The sequence below is a fragment of the Mugil cephalus genome, chromosome 2, assembly GCF_022458985.1.
Source record: "Mugil cephalus isolate CIBA_MC_2020 chromosome 2, CIBA_Mcephalus_1.1, whole genome shotgun sequence".
Lineage (NCBI taxonomy): Eukaryota > Metazoa > Chordata > Actinopteri > Mugiliformes > Mugilidae > Mugil > Mugil cephalus.
Genome location: NC_061771.1, coordinates 6,608,912 through 6,627,046, shown reverse-complemented (window position 1 = coordinate 6,627,046; position 18,135 = coordinate 6,608,912). Strand labels below are relative to the sequence as shown.

At 40.6% G+C, this 18,135-nt stretch overlaps 1 protein-coding gene across 1 annotated transcript; it reads left to right on the top strand.

The window, feature by feature from the left end:
* The first annotated feature begins 631 nt into the window (after nucleotides 1-631).
* Nucleotides 632-8,906, top strand: LOC125004242 (somatostatin-like receptor F_48D10.1). The gene is made up of 6 exons (XM_047578714.1): nucleotides 632-940; nucleotides 1,526-2,155; nucleotides 3,268-3,408; nucleotides 3,567-3,839; nucleotides 5,390-5,536; nucleotides 7,279-8,906. The coding sequence occupies exons 2-6, from the start codon at nucleotides 1,577-1,579 to the stop codon at nucleotides 7,507-7,509; spliced, it is 1,371 nt and encodes a 456-aa protein (XP_047434670.1). The 5' UTR covers nucleotides 632-940; nucleotides 1,526-1,576; the 3' UTR covers nucleotides 7,510-8,906.
* Nucleotides 8,907-18,135: the final 9,229 nt, after the last annotated feature.

The following is an 18,135-nucleotide window of genomic DNA, read 5'->3' as shown; positions in this document are numbered from 1 at the left end:
GGGGGATTTCTTTCTTTTGGAACCTCGGTGCTCTTTTATTTTTTTCTGTCATGCTCATCTCCTAGAGGCTTTCCAAGGAATATTGAGGTTTACAGTATCGTCTGGGTTCAGGTGGATTGTACAATGTGTGTATGTGTGCGTGTATTTGTATTTGTCGGGGCCAAACTTATGGAATCCTAATGTTGCGGGGATATGATGTTGTTGCAGGACCAATGGGAGGGTGAAATCATCAAGGAAAAAATAAAATAAAATGTTTAGTTAATGTCCAGGTTGTTGGCCAGAATAGACTCTTTCTGTGAGACATTAATCTTAATCTCAGTTCCATCTATGCAGTGGGGAGTGTGATGTTCAGTCAACATCTAACAGACAATTACCCCTCAGTTTCATGTTTGGCTCTGTGACAATCCACAGCCAACAAAACCACAGCGGGGAAAAAAAACTATGTTTAAAAATTGTGCAATGATTATCCTCACAAGTAATTCCATTACTTACAGTGGTGGAATCCCAAAATGGATCCTAATTCTTACGTACAATATTTGAGTGAGAAAATGTTCGTTTTGTGTTATTTTGGCCAAAGCCCTTTCGTTGTAAATGTAGTAGTATTGCTTCATGATTCATAATCTAAAAATGCAATGTTTCTAGCGTATCTATATACGTGCAACCCCCCGCCTCCACGTAACAAATCATATCAACGCTCCATCAGAGCTGCGGGCACAAAGTTGAAGAAAAGGCGCTGGAGCAGCTGCCTTTCCTGCTCAGCACCACGGACAGCGAACACTTGGCACCCTGAAAAAGACTTTCCATCGATATTGGAAAATTACGGAAGAAGCACAGGACCTTATTGATGGCAATTTTTTATTTTTATTTTTTTTCCCCCCGTGGTGATTACTCATTTTAACCCGATTATAGACAGACGTGGACTTTCCCACTGCTCGACAAAGTAAGTCTGTTCTTGTCTTGGTCTCGCAATAAATCATTGTAATACCCTGTACATGTCAAATTCCGATGGAATATGTCAAGTCACGCTCAAAGAGATAAGATTCTTCAGGCATAACTTTCACGTTATACATTTCACAGCTATTATTAGTCAAGCAGATCTGCCGTGCGTAAAAGCGGTGGCACGTATTAGTGATAGTCCACTCCTGCTTGCGGAGCGGGTGGCCTGTGTGTGTTTGCAGCGTATTTGTCAAGAAAAATGAGACAGAACCTCTTTTAAAAATCAAATGCGCGGCAGAGGTGACAGGAACGATACATCATGATTTGTGGCTCAGCGGTTTGTAGTACCTAAGTGCTTATACAACTCCGTGTAAAGCTACGTGTGTGTTATGTAGTCTTTATGGCAACCCACCCGTGTCTGTGGAAGTCACTCATGCCGCACGATGCGCAAGAAAATAAAAGAGTTGCGAGTGCCTCCTCGTTTTCTCTACTGTGGTCAGAGCCCACGGTGACTCAGATAGACTAAACCAGTATTTCCACGTTTTCAGCGGATACCTTTACTGATTTTCATTCTGTTTTTGTTTTAAAGTAAGACTTTCTTCTGAGCCGCTGGAGTCACTCTGCATATGGGCTGTGTACAATGGAGCCTCTGGATCAGAGCCACTGGTTTCCCCTCTCTTCAGACCCAAACTCCTCTGCAGGTGCTCCCTCGCCCTTCCTTTTTTCCTTTCCTCGCCTTTTCAACATCTCCTCCAACCTGTCCACTCAGAGTGTCCCATTCGAGGGCAGCAGCACTCTGATGACTGCGCTGATCTCACTCGCTGTCTTTGTAGTGGGTCTGGCCGGCAACACTCTGGCCATCTACGTGGTGCTGCGCTATGCAAAAATGAAGACAGTCACCAACATCTACATCCTGAACCTGGCTGTGGCCGACGAGCTCTACATTATGGGGCTCCCCTTCCTCACCACACAGAACGTACTCTCCTACTGGCCGTTTGGCTCCTTCCTGTGCCGCGTGGTCATGACTGCAGACTCCATGAATCAGTTCACGTCCATATTCTGCCTCACCGTCATGTCCATTGATCGTTACCTGGCCGTGGTGCATCCAATCCGCAGCACCAAGTGGAGACACCCCAGAGTGGCCAAGGTGGTGAGCGTAGCAGTGTGGGCCGTGTCTTTTGTGGTGGTCCTGCCGGTGGTCATCTTCTCGGACGTGCAGGTATGTAGGCTACTATCGATCCTGTGGCTGTCGAAACTTCACACAGTGAGATGAAATCTGCATGTCCTTCTCAAACATACCTCAATTAGACAATCGTTTTGAAAGACTTACCAGCAGTTCAACCACTATTGTTCCCTACAATTTCCTCAAACCTGAAAGATATGGAGACAAGACAAAAATAAAAGTCCAGAAGTGTAGGAAAGTAAAGGAGTCCCACTACCTGCACCTTTGAAGCTCACAAATTGATTGATTTTTGTTGTTTGTTCTGTTAGAATTAAAGTGGAAAAAAATGTCAGCTTGCTACTTTTTGACCTGCACATTCTTTTGGCTGCCTAAGTTGGGTAAAAACTTTAATGGCTGATATGAAAGATATTTCCTGCATCATAACACAGTAGTGGTGGAAAATATTTTCCACTATGTGCTTCCTTAAATTTTCCATTAAACATCGAGCAGGGTGCTGCCCTAAGCACGCATTGACCGCCATCCCATATCAGCTCTGGCAGTGTGGTGCTGACAGAGAAAAGATGCAGCTTCTGGGGATATGTCTCATTGGTTCTCATTTGTATATGTCCCCAGGTGCTGGATGAGCATGTGTTATAAATATCCAAGAAATGACAACCTCTGAGTTACTAATAAGAATGCAAAAGGTGTTGTGTTTGGCATTTCTGAGGCTGATAGTGAAACATAGGCTATATACACCAATCACGCATAACATTATGACTACTGGTGGGAGAGGTAAGTAACCTTGACCATCTTGTAACAATGTTCTGCTGGGAAACTTTCGGACCTTTGGACTTTTGGCATTCATGTGGATGTTACTTAGACATGTAGCATCCTCCCAGACCAGACTAGACACTCCCACCCTATAGCAATGCCGGCAGCAGTCATCCCCAATATTGACCTCAAAATCAAGTATTTTATTATTCGACTGGCTGAGCCAGTTATGATTAAATTTTTGATTCCTAGCAGTATTGTCTTTCAGTAGTTAAATATATATTGTAAGTGGTCTTGAGACAGTTTGTAGAGTTATTGACGCTATGAATTGAATTGAATTGAATTGAATTGAATTGAATTGAATTGAATTGAATTGAATGCTTACTCACCTGCATTAGGACACTTTCAACTCCTGCAACATGATCTGGCCAGAACCGAAGGATGTGTGGTCAACAGCCTTCATTCTCTACACTGCCACGGTTGGCTTCTTTGGGCCACTGCTCATCATCTGCCTTTGTTACTTACTTATAGTCATCAAGGTGGGTGTTTGTGTGTGAGTCTGATTAAAAACACCCATGTGTAAATTTATACTGTTATTTCAGTCAGCATAATGATCATCCTCATCACCCTGCCTATCATATTTTTTTTAAGCGTCATCATCACTGAGATAATTAAAACATCCTTGGTGTTTTCGCAGGTGAAGTCCTCGGGGGCCCGGGCGGGCTTCACTAAACGTAGGCGTTCAGAGCGCAAGGTGACGTGGATGGTGGTGGTGATTGTGGTGGTTTTCGTGCTCTGCTGGCTCCCGTTCTTCATCATCAATATGGTGAACCTGGTAGTCATCATCCCTGAGTCTAGTGCCACTGCAGGCATCTACTTCTTTGCTGTCATCCTTTCATACGCCAACTCGTGTGCCAACCCGGTGCTCTACGGCTTCCTGTCAGACAACTTCAAACAGAGTTTCAGAAAAGTACGCTGACTGTCATCTGGCTTTGAAAACTGCATAGACAACGCTTGAAGAAATCGCATGCATATTTACGTGTTAAAGTATTAGAAGACGTGTTCTTGTGTGTGTGGTCAATATGAAGCAACTGCCATGAGCTGGTTATCTTAGCACAGCTTGAAGCTAATGGAAATAGCGAGATTTGCTCGTTTAAAGGCAAAAACAAGAAGTTGGAGTTACTATAAGTACTGGACTTGTCAGAGAGTGGAGATCTCTTGAAGGCAAAGCCAAAAGCTCAAAACATTTCTGTAACGTGCAATAGTTTGTAACACTCTCCTCCCTTGGTGCTGTTTTTGAATAACAGCACATAAATGTGGCTTTCCTCCTTCCTTGACACAAATCAGTCTCTCACAGCTCTCTCTGTGCGTAACACAACTTCACAGTTGATGAAGCACTTCATTTGGCAGCCAACACCCCCATTTAGACCAGCTGATCACATTTCTAAACTTGCCAAATGTCAAATGAGCACCCTTATCTCTCTCCAAATGTTTTTTCGTTCTTCGTTTTAATATTTATAAAGACTAAATTTATAAAGACTACAATAATGGCAGTGGCTTTTGTTGACAGATAATCTTTTAATCGTTTAGGATTTGTATTATGCACAATGATCCAACATTTTTTTTTTTTTTAATATTATCATTGTTAGGGTTAGAGGTGGTGCTGACATAACATCCTCTCTCACAGCTAGATATCTAAATGTAAACATTTCTGGAAGTATATTTGTCAAATGCACCTGTCAAAAGCTACTATAAACAATGGAAAGAAACACTTTTATCCAATCAAAATTATGCTCCTGCCTGTTACCTGCAAGACCTCGAAGGAGCACCCCCGTCTACATACAGTGCTTACTATTCATTATTCAGACAGCATAAGGATAAATCAAAGTCAAGCACTTGTGCTTAAACCTTCCTCAGATTAACTGCATCTTCAGGAAACAAACCTTATCTGTGTTACCTGCATTGCAGCCTCTTATTGTTTGACACATTGTGGCACCAAAACAAGAAAAAAGGCATAGATTACAAATTGTGTAGACATGTTCCAGAAAGTGCTTTGCTACTTAAACAGAAAATCTCCTGATGTGCTTTTATTGATTATTCAGCAACTAAACTCACTCTTTAATTTTAAACTAAATTCAAAGACTAAAGTAAAGTGTGATTTTATTGCAGTGTGGGTACAATAAAAACAAGCAGTAAGTGCAATACATGTTGCATGGCTTTGTTGCTAAATTATCTTGGTCAGCCACAAAAACTACTTGAACAGATGTAGATTTATTTCTATTTTAATTTAGAACAATACTACAGCTGTTTAAAGAACCACATATTGTAGCTTTAATCTCCTCTTGCACAAGACTGCAAGTAGGTACAGTGTACTCTTCTCTGTCCTTTTCTAACCTGGTATTACAATGTGCGTTAAGAGCAGTTGACCTTCAACACGAAAGCTGTTGCCTCGGCCTGGAGATTAATGATGTGGCCTCAAAGCCTCTACCGATAAAGTGTTTATTGTTGTGCATCCTCTAGGTGCTGTGCATTAAGAGCATGAGGTGCACTGCCAATGGCGTGGATGATGGTGACCCGAGTGCTCCGCGCAGTGAGAAGACCACAGCACACGACTGCATCCTGCTTTCCTCTCGTAACCAGGTCTACCACGATCCCCAGAGCAGCCAGGTAACCTGTGTGTGTGTGTTGAGACATTAAGTTTTTTGGTTGAAAGAAAAACGTGCAAAATTGAAATGCCAAAGAAAAACTCAAAATATTCAGACTAAGTTGTAAATCTGTTTAATGCAACAGAAAATATAATTATACAACATCTAATGTTATATCCTGTTTGACCTGTTGTTTTAGTTTTATTGATATCGCCTCTTTGACCCGAGAGACCTGATGTCAGATCCGTGTGCTACAGATGATCTAAACACATTATAGCATGCACCATTATGAACATATAACACACCAAAATGACAGAGAGAAACCCATCTAAAAGTCTCTTTCAGGCATTGCCACCTAAACGAAACACAATTAAACCCCAAATGTATGGGAATGTGACGAACACACGAATACAGCCAACACTTATTTTAGTGCTTTAGTGCATTTACTAACCTCACCACTTCAAGACAGCCACTAATGCACAAATGTGTCATATAAACGCAGAGATCCTGCTGATTACAATGACATCTGTCTCTTCACTGTGTGACAAAAACTCAGAGAGCTAGAAGCCAAAGAGTCATGAAAATAACATTCACAAAATCATAAAGTATGTCTTACCTTTGCTGTTTTGTGATTAAAAGTTATATTCCAGCTCCAAAAAACGCTGCTAATGACTTATCCCATGACTCTGCGTCAGTTTCAAATGAATCATGGCGCTCCCATTTGTTTACATGAAAAGGAAGAGGCTTCTAGGTCGGAGCGCAGGGTCGCTGGCCATATGCAATCTTTGTGTTTACTTCGCTCTGGATCGTCATTGGTGGTTGCTACAGTACATTCGAGCATGGTGTGAACAGAAATTAATATTTTTCACTTTGTTCCAGGTGAATTTTCATCTGACACAGTAACATATATCTTTATTCTGACACTTTTGTAGCAGTCTCACTGGTGTTTGTATCACAGGTGACAAAAATTATTCATACAGCCCTTAGATATAATAAGATATAACACATTCATTATTATATATCATTTTCACACAGGAGGCAGAAAATGATATGGCATAGGGATGAAGAGGTTAAGAAACCTCAGGATGTGCTCACAAGCACACGCTCTCTGCACAATCTCTGCATCATCGGTGTGACACTTCTGTAGCAATCAACTGGCAGGTGTGAGAGCAGCTAATGGAAGAAAGTTGATGAATTAATGCTGCTGTGGAGGCAATGATTAGAAAATTTCTGAAAGCTGAAAGATTGTGAGATTAGGTTTAAAGGAGGCCCGTCAGGCAAGGGGAAAGCTTTGACTCAGTCTGTGCGTCCAATTAAATAACCAGTACATGAGCAATGGAGTGTATTGGACTGACAGAGTGGCTCTGATGAGACTCTCCCAACGCCTCATTAGCTAGTTCAAGGTTATCAAAACTACAACCTCTTCCATAAGTCACAGAGTGGGCTAATATGTTAGAGTACAGGTCCTTGATTATTGATGTATGGGTGGTTTCAGAGTGTACATTTTCCCTCAGGCTTGATGTCTCCCTATTCCCCCTCCCAGCCAACAAATAAGATGTGACTGTGAAAATGACAACCAAAATGGGCAGTTTAAAAAATTAAACAATCAAATTTGTAATTTGCAAGGTTTGCATACTGACTGATCTGGTGAGACCTCAAAGGGGTTATTGTGATAACAGGAAATACAGGCCTGACTTTTAGAAAGACACGCAATCCAATTATTCACCCTCTTTACCGTCATGTCTCTTCTTCTTCTCTCTGAAGGTCTCTCCACAACCCCCCGGCTCACCCACCTCTCACACTGCAGCAGACCCGCACCGCTCCACCCCTACATGTCAGTTCCCGTCTGCTTACCCAGGACTCACCACCACCACCACGATAACCTCCACAGCAGCCTCCATGGTTACCACTGCGATAAGTGCTGCTGATCCTCCTACTGTCACTGCCTTGACAGCACCCTCTTACTCTGTCTCCATAGCTTCACAGGAAAAGTAACCAGCTGGCAAAACTGGTCAAAATGTAGAAATACTTTCATATGAATGGGAAAAAAATACTTGACTGTCAAATACATGCACATTATAAATACATTGGAACATTTCTGCCTCATTTTCGTGAAATGACCTCACACATATATTTAATTACCAAGCTCCTCTGGCATGGCGGTACATGTAAGTGCCTTTCCATCACACTTTTCAATCATCACAACACCTGAATGGAACATTTCTACCTTCTCCCCTTCTGTTATGTGACATGTAAGAATGTATTTACTTCTCAGAACCAAAAAATGATCACAGGAACCCGGTGTCAGAGATTTATTTGGGACCTCCAGGTTTCTTTAGTGTGACTCATGTGAAGTATTTCCAGATAACAGTCTTGATCATCGCAGCTTTAATCAGCAGGACAATGTACTGATTATTTGTCATCCCCCTCCCTCCCATTACAAACTCCTAGTTATTTCCTGTTATTTCTTATTTAAGAGGGTAAATCTTCATAACTAAATCTGAAATCTGTACAGCTTTGCGAAAAAGTCTGCTGTGATCCTGTTTGTGCACAATTAGTTTTTATTGTTGAAAAAAATGTCTTTCTTCACATTGTAGTTAACGTGACTCGTTCACTGCCCTTCAAGCCAGCACTGTACAAACACCTCTTAAGTTGCGTCCTTGCTTGTGATGTGACTGTTTTGCACATATCCACGTATGTACTTGTGTTCGCTTTTGCAAAAACTGTGATGCTGGTAAATTCAGGGTTTATGGTGTTACTGCGTACTGAGTATTTGCTATTATGCCTATTATACCTAGTTATGTCTTTATTTTTGAAATATTGTATTATTTTTGTTACGGAGTCAGACTCAAGAGGATTATATCGTGGCCACAGAAAATATTTGGTTACAATTGACTGGTATGTAATTACTTTCAGGTCAGGCACATCAAGGTTGACTGGTCATTCTGACTATAAAAACAATACTTTAGAAACAATTTGAGCACAGCTTCTTCTTTTGTGGTATAACGTGCCTAAGTGTATTGCTATATTATTGCTTACGTATTGTTTGTGTATATTCCAGTCATCCTAAAAGCAGCAAGTAATGGAGTTTATTTAATATAAACTAAATGGTATCAAATAACTCAGATAAATTGGATCCTTTTAATGGTGGCTTATAGTGCTTTTTCAGTCACATTTCATTTGGTGGAAAATAAATTTCATCAATGCCACACAGAAGCTGGCCGAGTGAACATAATGGAGTGGATCCACTCAAAACAAATGGGCTCACTGGAAGAAGAAAAATCAAGGTTTCTACATGCAAATACAGAAAATGTGTTGTACATGTAGCTGATATAGATGAGTTGTTCAGATTTGTTTGTTGGATTTCTTTGGAATAAAATGGTGTGATCATACGTTTTGTTTGCGGCTGTCACACAAACACCCTCAGTGTATGTATGTATTTTAGCCACAACATCAGCAACTGTGTAGTGCCACTTCACAATTACTGAAAGTGGTTAAAGACAACTCAGTCTAACCATTGACCCTCTTGTGCAGCAATAAGTTTCAACTGCTGGTTAGAGATGTTGGTGGGTTTTCCCACATGAACTGTTTGCTTCAGATCCTTCCACAACATTTCTATTTGGTTAAGGTCAGGACTTTGACTTGGTCATTCCAAAACATTTGTTGTTTTTAAACCGTTCTCTTGTAGAACAACTTGTGTTCTTTGGGTCGTTGTCTTACTGCATGGTCTAGTTTCTCTTAAGCTACAGCTCATAGACAGATGTCCTGATACTTTCTATTTGAAGGTTCTGGTATAATTCAGAATTCATTGATCCATCAGTGATGGCAAGTCCTCCTGGCCCAGATGTAGCATAACAGGTCCAAACACGGACATTACCAATTTAGCTGAGTGTTATTTATATAGCATGAATAACAATGCAATCTTTCTCAAGGCTTTACAAAACCCCATTGTTGTCTCATCTCCAAACATGACACCTCTTATTTAAACCAAAACAATTCTACTTTGGTTGGATCTGTCCACGAAAACATTTTCCCAATAGTCTTCTGGTGTGTCCACATAATGTTTAGCAGATTTTTCTTTTTTCTTTCTTTTTTTTTCTTTTCAGTGCAGTGGCTTTGTCCTTGCTACTCTGCCATGCACACAGTGGTGGTTCTGTGTTCTCTGGATGGTGGATTCATGAACATTAACATTAGTCAAAATGAGAGAGAAGTTACTCTGGGTTCTCTTGTGACCTTACAGACTATAATACATATTTCTTTAAAGTGATCTCCATTAATTGACCACTCCTGTGGAGGGTAAGAGTTGTCTTAAATCTTCCTCATTTGTTCTCAGTCTGTGTGACTGTGGATTTGGGGATTCCAAAATGGGCACTAAACAACATCTGAGTCTCGTTTCATTAATTGGAAGCAATTCTGAACAGATGGATTCTAATATGGCCTTGAAATTCATTTATAATCCCAGAGATGCCATTACTTTAACATCTCACAGATATCTAACATCGCCCCATTTTCCTGAATACACGGTTCTCAACTATAATATTTCACAGCTGGGGTTTTTAGTCATTTTTATTTAGAAAATGTCCAAAAATGCGGAAAGCACAAATACTTTTAAGCACCACTGCATATGCTTTTGTTTTATATTCTTAGAGATGACTTATTTCAATTTCAATCCGTTACTATCTGGATACTCTTGCTCTAATTACAATAAAAATTAACTCAAGGTACTTTACAGGATCCAGAGTCTGAAACCTCCAGAGGGAGTACCAAGGCAGCTGTAGGAGAACAACTCCCTTTAAGGAAGAAACTTGGAGCAGAACCCAGCTCATATGTAGTGACCCATCTGCTTCAAATATCAGGCGGGTAAATTATGCATCTCATTTAGATAGGAATTGATAACTGTCAGTGGCAAATGCCGGTTGTTCGGGGCAGGACCACAGATGAGAGGTGCAGCTCCAGGCCGCAGACGCTGACTGATCAAAAACTGTGATAACTTCGCCCTTCATGCTCCTTTGGAAAAAAACAAAAAAACATCTGTGCATCATTTGAAGACATCTTGTCACCAATCAAACCGTCAATCTCCGGCACGGTATTTGACTAAACAGATGCTGCAGTAGCGCGTAGGTCTTCAACAGTGGGTCCATGACCCCTAGGTGGTCAATGGAGGTACTGCAGGGGGGGTAGCAAAATCTTTTTTAAAAAGTAAAAAAGTAAAAAATTAGACATCTTTATATATATATATATATATATATTTTTTTTTTATTATTTTCCCCCACAAATTTAAATTTCTTTAAACACATACATGGATCCAACATATTTCAGTCAGTACAAAAAGGATAAATGGAGGTAAAAAAAAAAACGTCATCTTTCAGTCAGCACTTCACTCACTCAGCGATACAGGAGCTGTCTCAACAGTGCATCATTTCACGCAGAGCACCACACTAGCCAAGACCTGTTGAACTAAGTGGCCAAAATGGCTTGATTCACTGTCCCTACTACTATTTAGCTATGTCAAAACTTGACTCTGTCAATTATTCGCACCGTTGCACATCTTTGAAATAAAAAAAATAAAAATTTTGAATCTGAGTATTATTTGAATAGCTTAATGGTGAAATTAATGATTTAAAATGATTAAATGACAATAATAATGTATAGTTATAAATAGTATTAGGGCCGAGTTTAATACAGAACGCATGTAGTAGAGAGGGGGTCCCTTAATCTCTCCATTAGTTTGGGGGTCCTTGGCCTGAACAACGTTGAAGACCCCTGCGGTAGCGTATATGAATGGAGATGCACCCTTAGGCTGTTAAAGAATCGATTTATGTGCGGTCTGTGAGTAAGAAGCAAATCTCAAGTAATGGTAAATGGTCTTGCTCTTATATAGCGCTTTTCTAACTACCCAAAGGTACTCAAAGCGCTTTTACAGTCAGAGACACATCCACCCATTCACTCACACAAACACACACACATTCACAACTGGGGGTTCAGTGTCTTGCTCAAGGACACTTCGGCATATGGCACGCTCGGGGGATAGAACCGCTAACCCTTCGGACAATCCGCTCTACCTACTGAGCCATAGCCGCCCGAACAGATCAAGCAGGTTAAATTGCAACAAATAGTGATATACTAGCACATTTTGGACAATGCAGAATTTCTGATTTGTTACACAACGTTCAATCTGACCTTGAAACCTGATGAAGCTGATTAGCTACGTAGTTGTGCGTTACATTCTCAATCAATAGTACGTGCTTGACGCTGATTGTTCCTTATGACTGTTTATTAGTATTCAAGCTCAAGATAAATCACTGTAAACACTGTGACAAAATATTGATCTCAAGGTTTACTTACCGGCTTGGTCTATATCCGTAGCGCTCACTCTGAGGGGTTCAGGCACCTCGGGGTAATGATTGGATTGTTATTCGGCTATAAAAATAAAACTTGAACAGTGCTGAAGGTCAAATAAATGCTGCATTCACAGGATCCAAGCAAGAAGTAAAGGGACACAAACAAGTCACAGGATTGACTGGGAAATGTCAAAAGTCAAAGGGCAAATGGAGCCAAATAGTTTACAGCAAACCCAGTCTTTGACTATGGTAGACAGTCACCAAATGATTAGGTAGTATTACTATGGAGTACAGTGGTGAGGCCACATTTTAGAGACTGTGACTGCTGTGTGTTCTGACCCATTTTAATTTTATCCATAACTTGACACAGACTGAGTGTGTGTCTGCCTTTGTGTGTCTCTGGAGACAACTCCTCAGACTGGGTGTCACGTCGACTCTCTTAGAACCTGACAATCAGTCGTACAGTCTAATGTCCACACTCCATCGTGTTCACAACAATATATTATTACAGAGACGGTCCACTCAGACGCACACATGGAGAATCTGCTTCACCACAGGTTTTCCATGTTTCATAAGACTTTATCTCAAATGCTCAGCTTTGAGAAGAAAGCGACGATGAGGGGGAGGAGGGTGGCACGGAGGAATCTTTATTCATAAACCCACTTATGCAACAGCAAGCAAACATAGGTAATGGCCCATTCTGCTTAAGAGTCTGTGATAAGCGTATGGTTCCCATCGTGGTTTATGAGTTCTTCTCTCAGCAAGATTTCTCTCAAATTTAGTTAGGAATTTGCATTTGGTGGACGGAACAGCTAGGGGTCAAGGAATAATAATTGAGTGTGGTGGCAAGTGGCAGAGTCGGGTAGGAGGCAGAGGAGACAGGCAGCAGGAAGAGATGCCTTGTAGAAAATCCTTTTAAGTTCTCTTTATCTATTTCTCTTTGTGGGATCACATGTGAGGTCCTGAGTTCTTGAACTGTTTTACACTGAATCGGCTTTGTTGTTATTATCAGCCTGTGAAAGCAGATTATAATTACAGTGAAATGAAGAAACAACTGCCTTTGGTCTTTATCTGGCATCTCCTTCCTGGCTGCAATGTGGTAAATATGTGTGTGCCTAATTATAGCCTCTGCTGAATATCACACCATTAACACATAAGAAAAGAAAATGTAGTTTTAAATTTCCCACTCTTATATTACTCACAGAAATTAGATTCTGCTCCCCAGCTGCATTTTAATGTGATTTTCATAAATGTGCATATGATTTTTACAACGACGAATCACACTCATCAAGCAAACTGCGAATTATGATCTTATATTTAATTATAGCAGATTCTTTTAATTGAAGGGTGTAAAAACACAGCCCCACATAGACCTTGCATTGTTTTGCTATTGTTCTTGTTGCTTCTCTGTAAGATTATGACAGGCATAAAAGACATGCCAGTCAAGTGGCCATTAAAATGTCTTTACCCTCTCCTTCAGTAAACTCTCCCTCTGCAAGAACCCTTGAAGTAAATCATCTGGAGTTGGACTGCCACTCAGTGTTTCTTACCACAGACTTCTAGGCTGACAGCGTGCTCCACCAAGTGTCAGTTAAGACAAGACGAGATAAAATAAGATAATCATTATTTATGAAGTTCTAGCAGCAGAGAAACAAAGGAGGGAGACTAAAGGGGAGAGTATATTATATTAGGGTTATACAGAAACAGGAACTGAAGGTGTTCAGTCAGGTTTTAAGTCATGACTAACGCTTACTTCAAACCAGCACAACAATAAAACAATTAGCATCCCTCACAAATTGAGACAGACACTCACACATACATACGATTAATTTACGCCAGCCAAATTAACAGTCACAACAGTTTAATTTCATCAACAACAACAGCAAACTTGTCTTCTTAGTTCCTCATCTCACCTTATGAGACAGGCAAGGCCAGTCAGCTGGGTCTAAACGTGCTGCATTGAGAGGTTTTCATGGACTTAAGGATGTGTTAACGGGGCTGGGGTGTCCTCAGGCGGTGGACGAGTGCACGCTGCGCTTGTCCCATCACCTGCAAGACAATCAAACACACATGCAAATATAGATATTAATCCTTCAGTATTAGTAAAGTCACACAATGATTTACAAATTACAGGACACCCGGCTATAAACACAGCTGAAGCATAAATTAGGTATAACAGTTGTATTGTTCAGTAATGTTACTGCAACATTTAATTACAGAACTCACCTGCTTCATGCTGACTTGCAGAGGTGGGTGATGTGGTTGACGTGGTAGTGCTGCTGCTGCTGCATCACGCCTGACTAGCTGTATTCAAACAGAGCACATCCACACTGTCACACCACTGCATCAAGTCTGTTGTGTCATTCTATTTCACTTAATAAATCACTTAATTTTAATTGACTAAACGTTATATCTGCTGGCATTACTGACAAGGTTGTACCATTCAGTTACAACAACAATAACATAGTAGTGTGTCAGAGACCACAAACAGTTGGATAAACATGCTCCAGAGAGCGGTGTTTCTGTGGTTGTGTAATCAGAAGGCCATTCTCCAGAAGCTGTCTGAGGTGTGTGCAAATATTTTCTGAGTGAATCTAGACAGACAGAGGAAACGTATTACACTACAAGCAAAAACAAGTAATAATAAGAAAAATAATAATAAAAAAATAACCTGCTGCAGCTTGCATTTTCACCACAACTACTGAATTTCATCAAACGTGACAAGACAGTAAGAGAACTAAGCACCAGCAGCAGTAATTGTGTCAGTGGGCACACAGTTGTTAATACTAGTGATGACTATGGTAAAATTAATTTTCAGTTCGACCAAACATAATGATGACGTGATGAAACTGAAATAAAATTCCAAATCAGACCGGACATACAGGCAGACATGATAACTGTGTAGAAAACGAATGAAAACTCATCACAACACAAACAGCGCCGACGCATTTCACATTAAACACGGTGTAGCCGGCAAGCAGAAATATGTGCACAAAATAAAACGTCTTCACACAAAACGGCATAATTAAAAAAAAAAAAATAAATTTAAATAGTACAGCCTTATGTTACCTTTATATTGCGACTTCCTCTTCTCCTCCGCTTTCCTTCTCCTTCTCTTCTGCGTACCCGAGGGCTTGGACAACCTTTTCATCTCGTAAATTACACCATCACCTGTCCGTGGCCTGAGCTCTGAACCCTCTGACCCTGAGGTGCGCACCCGTCATGTGACTCAGCAGCACCACATTTTAGGAACATCATTGTTTATTTATTTGTTAATGTTTATCATTTTCAAGAGAGAACACACAAAGGAGGGCGACTGGGCATGGAAAACGATTTTTATTTTTATTGTTTTTTATTATTTTATTTTCCTCGAGGCCAAGGGTGCCTGGCGGCGCCCCTCCAGCAGACGGCGCTCTAGGCGACCGCCTATATCGCCTATGCCAACAGCCGGCCCTGACCAGGCCGTATTTTGGCCTCTTTCTCTGTTTCCTCTGCTAGCCTTTCAGCAACCCACCTCCTCCCCAGCTCCTACCGTTGTGTTAGTCTCTTCAGTACCATGCTATCGTATTATCATTTCCTTTTTGATTCCACAAGTTTGCTTTAGTCAAGTGTAAATATATATCTATGACAGATGTATATTCATCTAGTTTCTCCTGCTGTCCTCTTCTCTCTCTCTACCCAGCTGGTCTTAGGCAGATTGGTCGGGTTCTGCTCAAGGTTTATTCCTGTTATAAGGAAGTTTTTTCTTACCACTGTCGCTGAATTATATAAGTATAATTGTATTGGATTTCTGCTTCTCTGGTTCTGTCAGGTTGTTCTTTGCTGCTGCAGACACCACTGTAGCCTTTCATGAAGAGCAGGATGGTGGCTCTTCTTGGCTCAGACCTCTAATGCAAGCATGTGGAGCTCAAGATAACTTGATTGACCTTTAACTCTGCTTTTTCATTAACAAACGCGAAAGCCAAACACATGTAGACATGTGCATACCTTATCAGGAAAGGGTAGAGTAGCTCTTCACCAGATAACCGACTCAGTGAATGCACACAATTCCACGATTCTGATTTCATGTAAAAAGCAGATTCCTTTTGTGTTGTGATTTTTTTTCATTTTGCTATTTTTCTGTTCTGTTATATACATTGGAATCAGAACATCCACTTAGCTGAGCGTTTTACCGCATGCAGCCTTGAGGCTCAGATACTAGAGAAGACCTTACACTTTTCTTTTCTTTGCAGTTGAAACTGAACAAAAGAGTTGAATGTCTGCAAGTTTGTGAATATGCAAGGTTAAAATGCTGACGTGTACCAGAAGGTGTTTGTAGGAATAAAACTGAAAGCTTAAAAAAATTATGCTGTGTGTATATTTAAACAAACCCCTGAGTGAGAGGAATCTATTTGAGGCATTTATTGCCTGGAGGGGGAACACAGGCTGAGACATTATGAAATTATTCCCTGACAGTTTATTCTCTTATCTGCCTGACAAACCATTCATTCAGCGTGTTTATATGCACAGCTTATGCACAGATATGCTCGAAATTTGACATTCTGAATGCGGACCTTGTCCTAGTTTATATCCAACAGAGAAAATCAAATAACTGATGGGGACACGTCCTCCTCCTCCACACTAGAGGGCGATATGTGCCTTTTCAGCAAGTTAATACGACCCCCTTTCCGATTGACCTATTATGTTATGTAATAAGCAGGAGTCGTTCATGTGGCAGACTGGCTTTTCAAACAACGACCAGATGGATGATAGTTCAGCTTTTTTAATCTACTACCTAATGTGTGCGCTACTTATGATGCAGATAAGATGTGTGCTATCCCTCAGATGGTTCTTATACCAGCTCTGTTTAACTTTTGCGACCAGCTTTCTTGGATGTTTTTTTTTTTCTGGGGTCATATGCCAGCACGATGGTCGTGGACCATGCACATGCACATTGTCCGGTTAAAGTCCGATTAAGGCGCATACGTGAGGGAGAAAATCGGATGGATAAGGAGAACTCAGATTTTAGATGTAGTACGATCATAATTCGTTTTACGCAATATTTATTTATTCATTTATTTATTTATTTATTTTCATGTGCATAGTGCATATAAACATACTGATTAGAATGCTATCAGCATGTATACACAATGTAAACACACATAACCTGGGAACTACAAACACAGCCGTGCAGACAAACTTGTTTTATTCAAGATTCTTTGGCTGCCGCTGTTGTTGTTCTGCTCCGGATCTTTAGACTCCACGTCCCCTGACTTTGTTCTGCCATATTTCCTGTCACCTGTTAAATTTCTTTCCATCTCCCTTCTTTTCTTCAGTTTGTTCCCTTGAGTATGAGGCTTGTCAGTTCAAGCCATGTAATTTTCTCTACTGATATTGATCAGCTTTTCTTAAGCTGTTTGCATTCTCATTTGCAGGACACATTTTCTTTCTTGTCCACCTCTTTGTCGATAAGAAAAACGGAGAGGTGGACGTATACATGACAAAGAGATTGACATACAATGCAGGGCAATTCTCCTGAAACAACTATAGGTGAGGGGCACAAAGGGACAGAGAGAGACTGAAGTAGTTTCAACTGAAATGCATGTGGTGTCTAGAATTCACCACCCTCCCATCAATAATATGTCTGTTACGCTCATCAATGATGCCCCACCAATACATGACAGCAAAGTTGTAAACTGCCAAACCAGCATACAAATGAGATGCATCGTTAAGTTCTTCAGGTTTTAATCGCACTAACAACTGCAACCTTCAGATTCTGTTCTGTCAAAAAATCCTTTTTGTTCGTTGATTCCACTTAAAAAATGTGCTTCTTTCATTTATCTGCAACAGTAAATTCCACAGAATTAAGAGAAAGCATTTGTTCACTTGGACAGCAAGTGCACGGCCTTCACTGTGCTGTTATTTGGTGGTAAATATTTATTCCGTGTCCTACCAGATGGATGGGATGCTTGTAATCATTAGGTGGCTGGATATTTCTCCTGTGGTGCTACTACAATGGAATACATGTCATACAGTCCTATTATTTATGGTGCTGTTCAAATCTGGAGACAAGCAGCAAAACAGGTAGAGCACAGGGATCTATCCGTTACAATGCCAGTTTTGGCAAACTTGTCTTTTTCTCCCTTATCTATGGGTGGCAACTTATTGATCCTCTAGATAGAAGTGGCTAGGATTGTGCACAGGAAGGATTTATACATTTAGGGTAAATTTGCGCCAAGAAAAAGACAGAAAGAATCATTTCATTAGATACCTCCAGTTTTGACCGTTGTCAGCTTGTGAA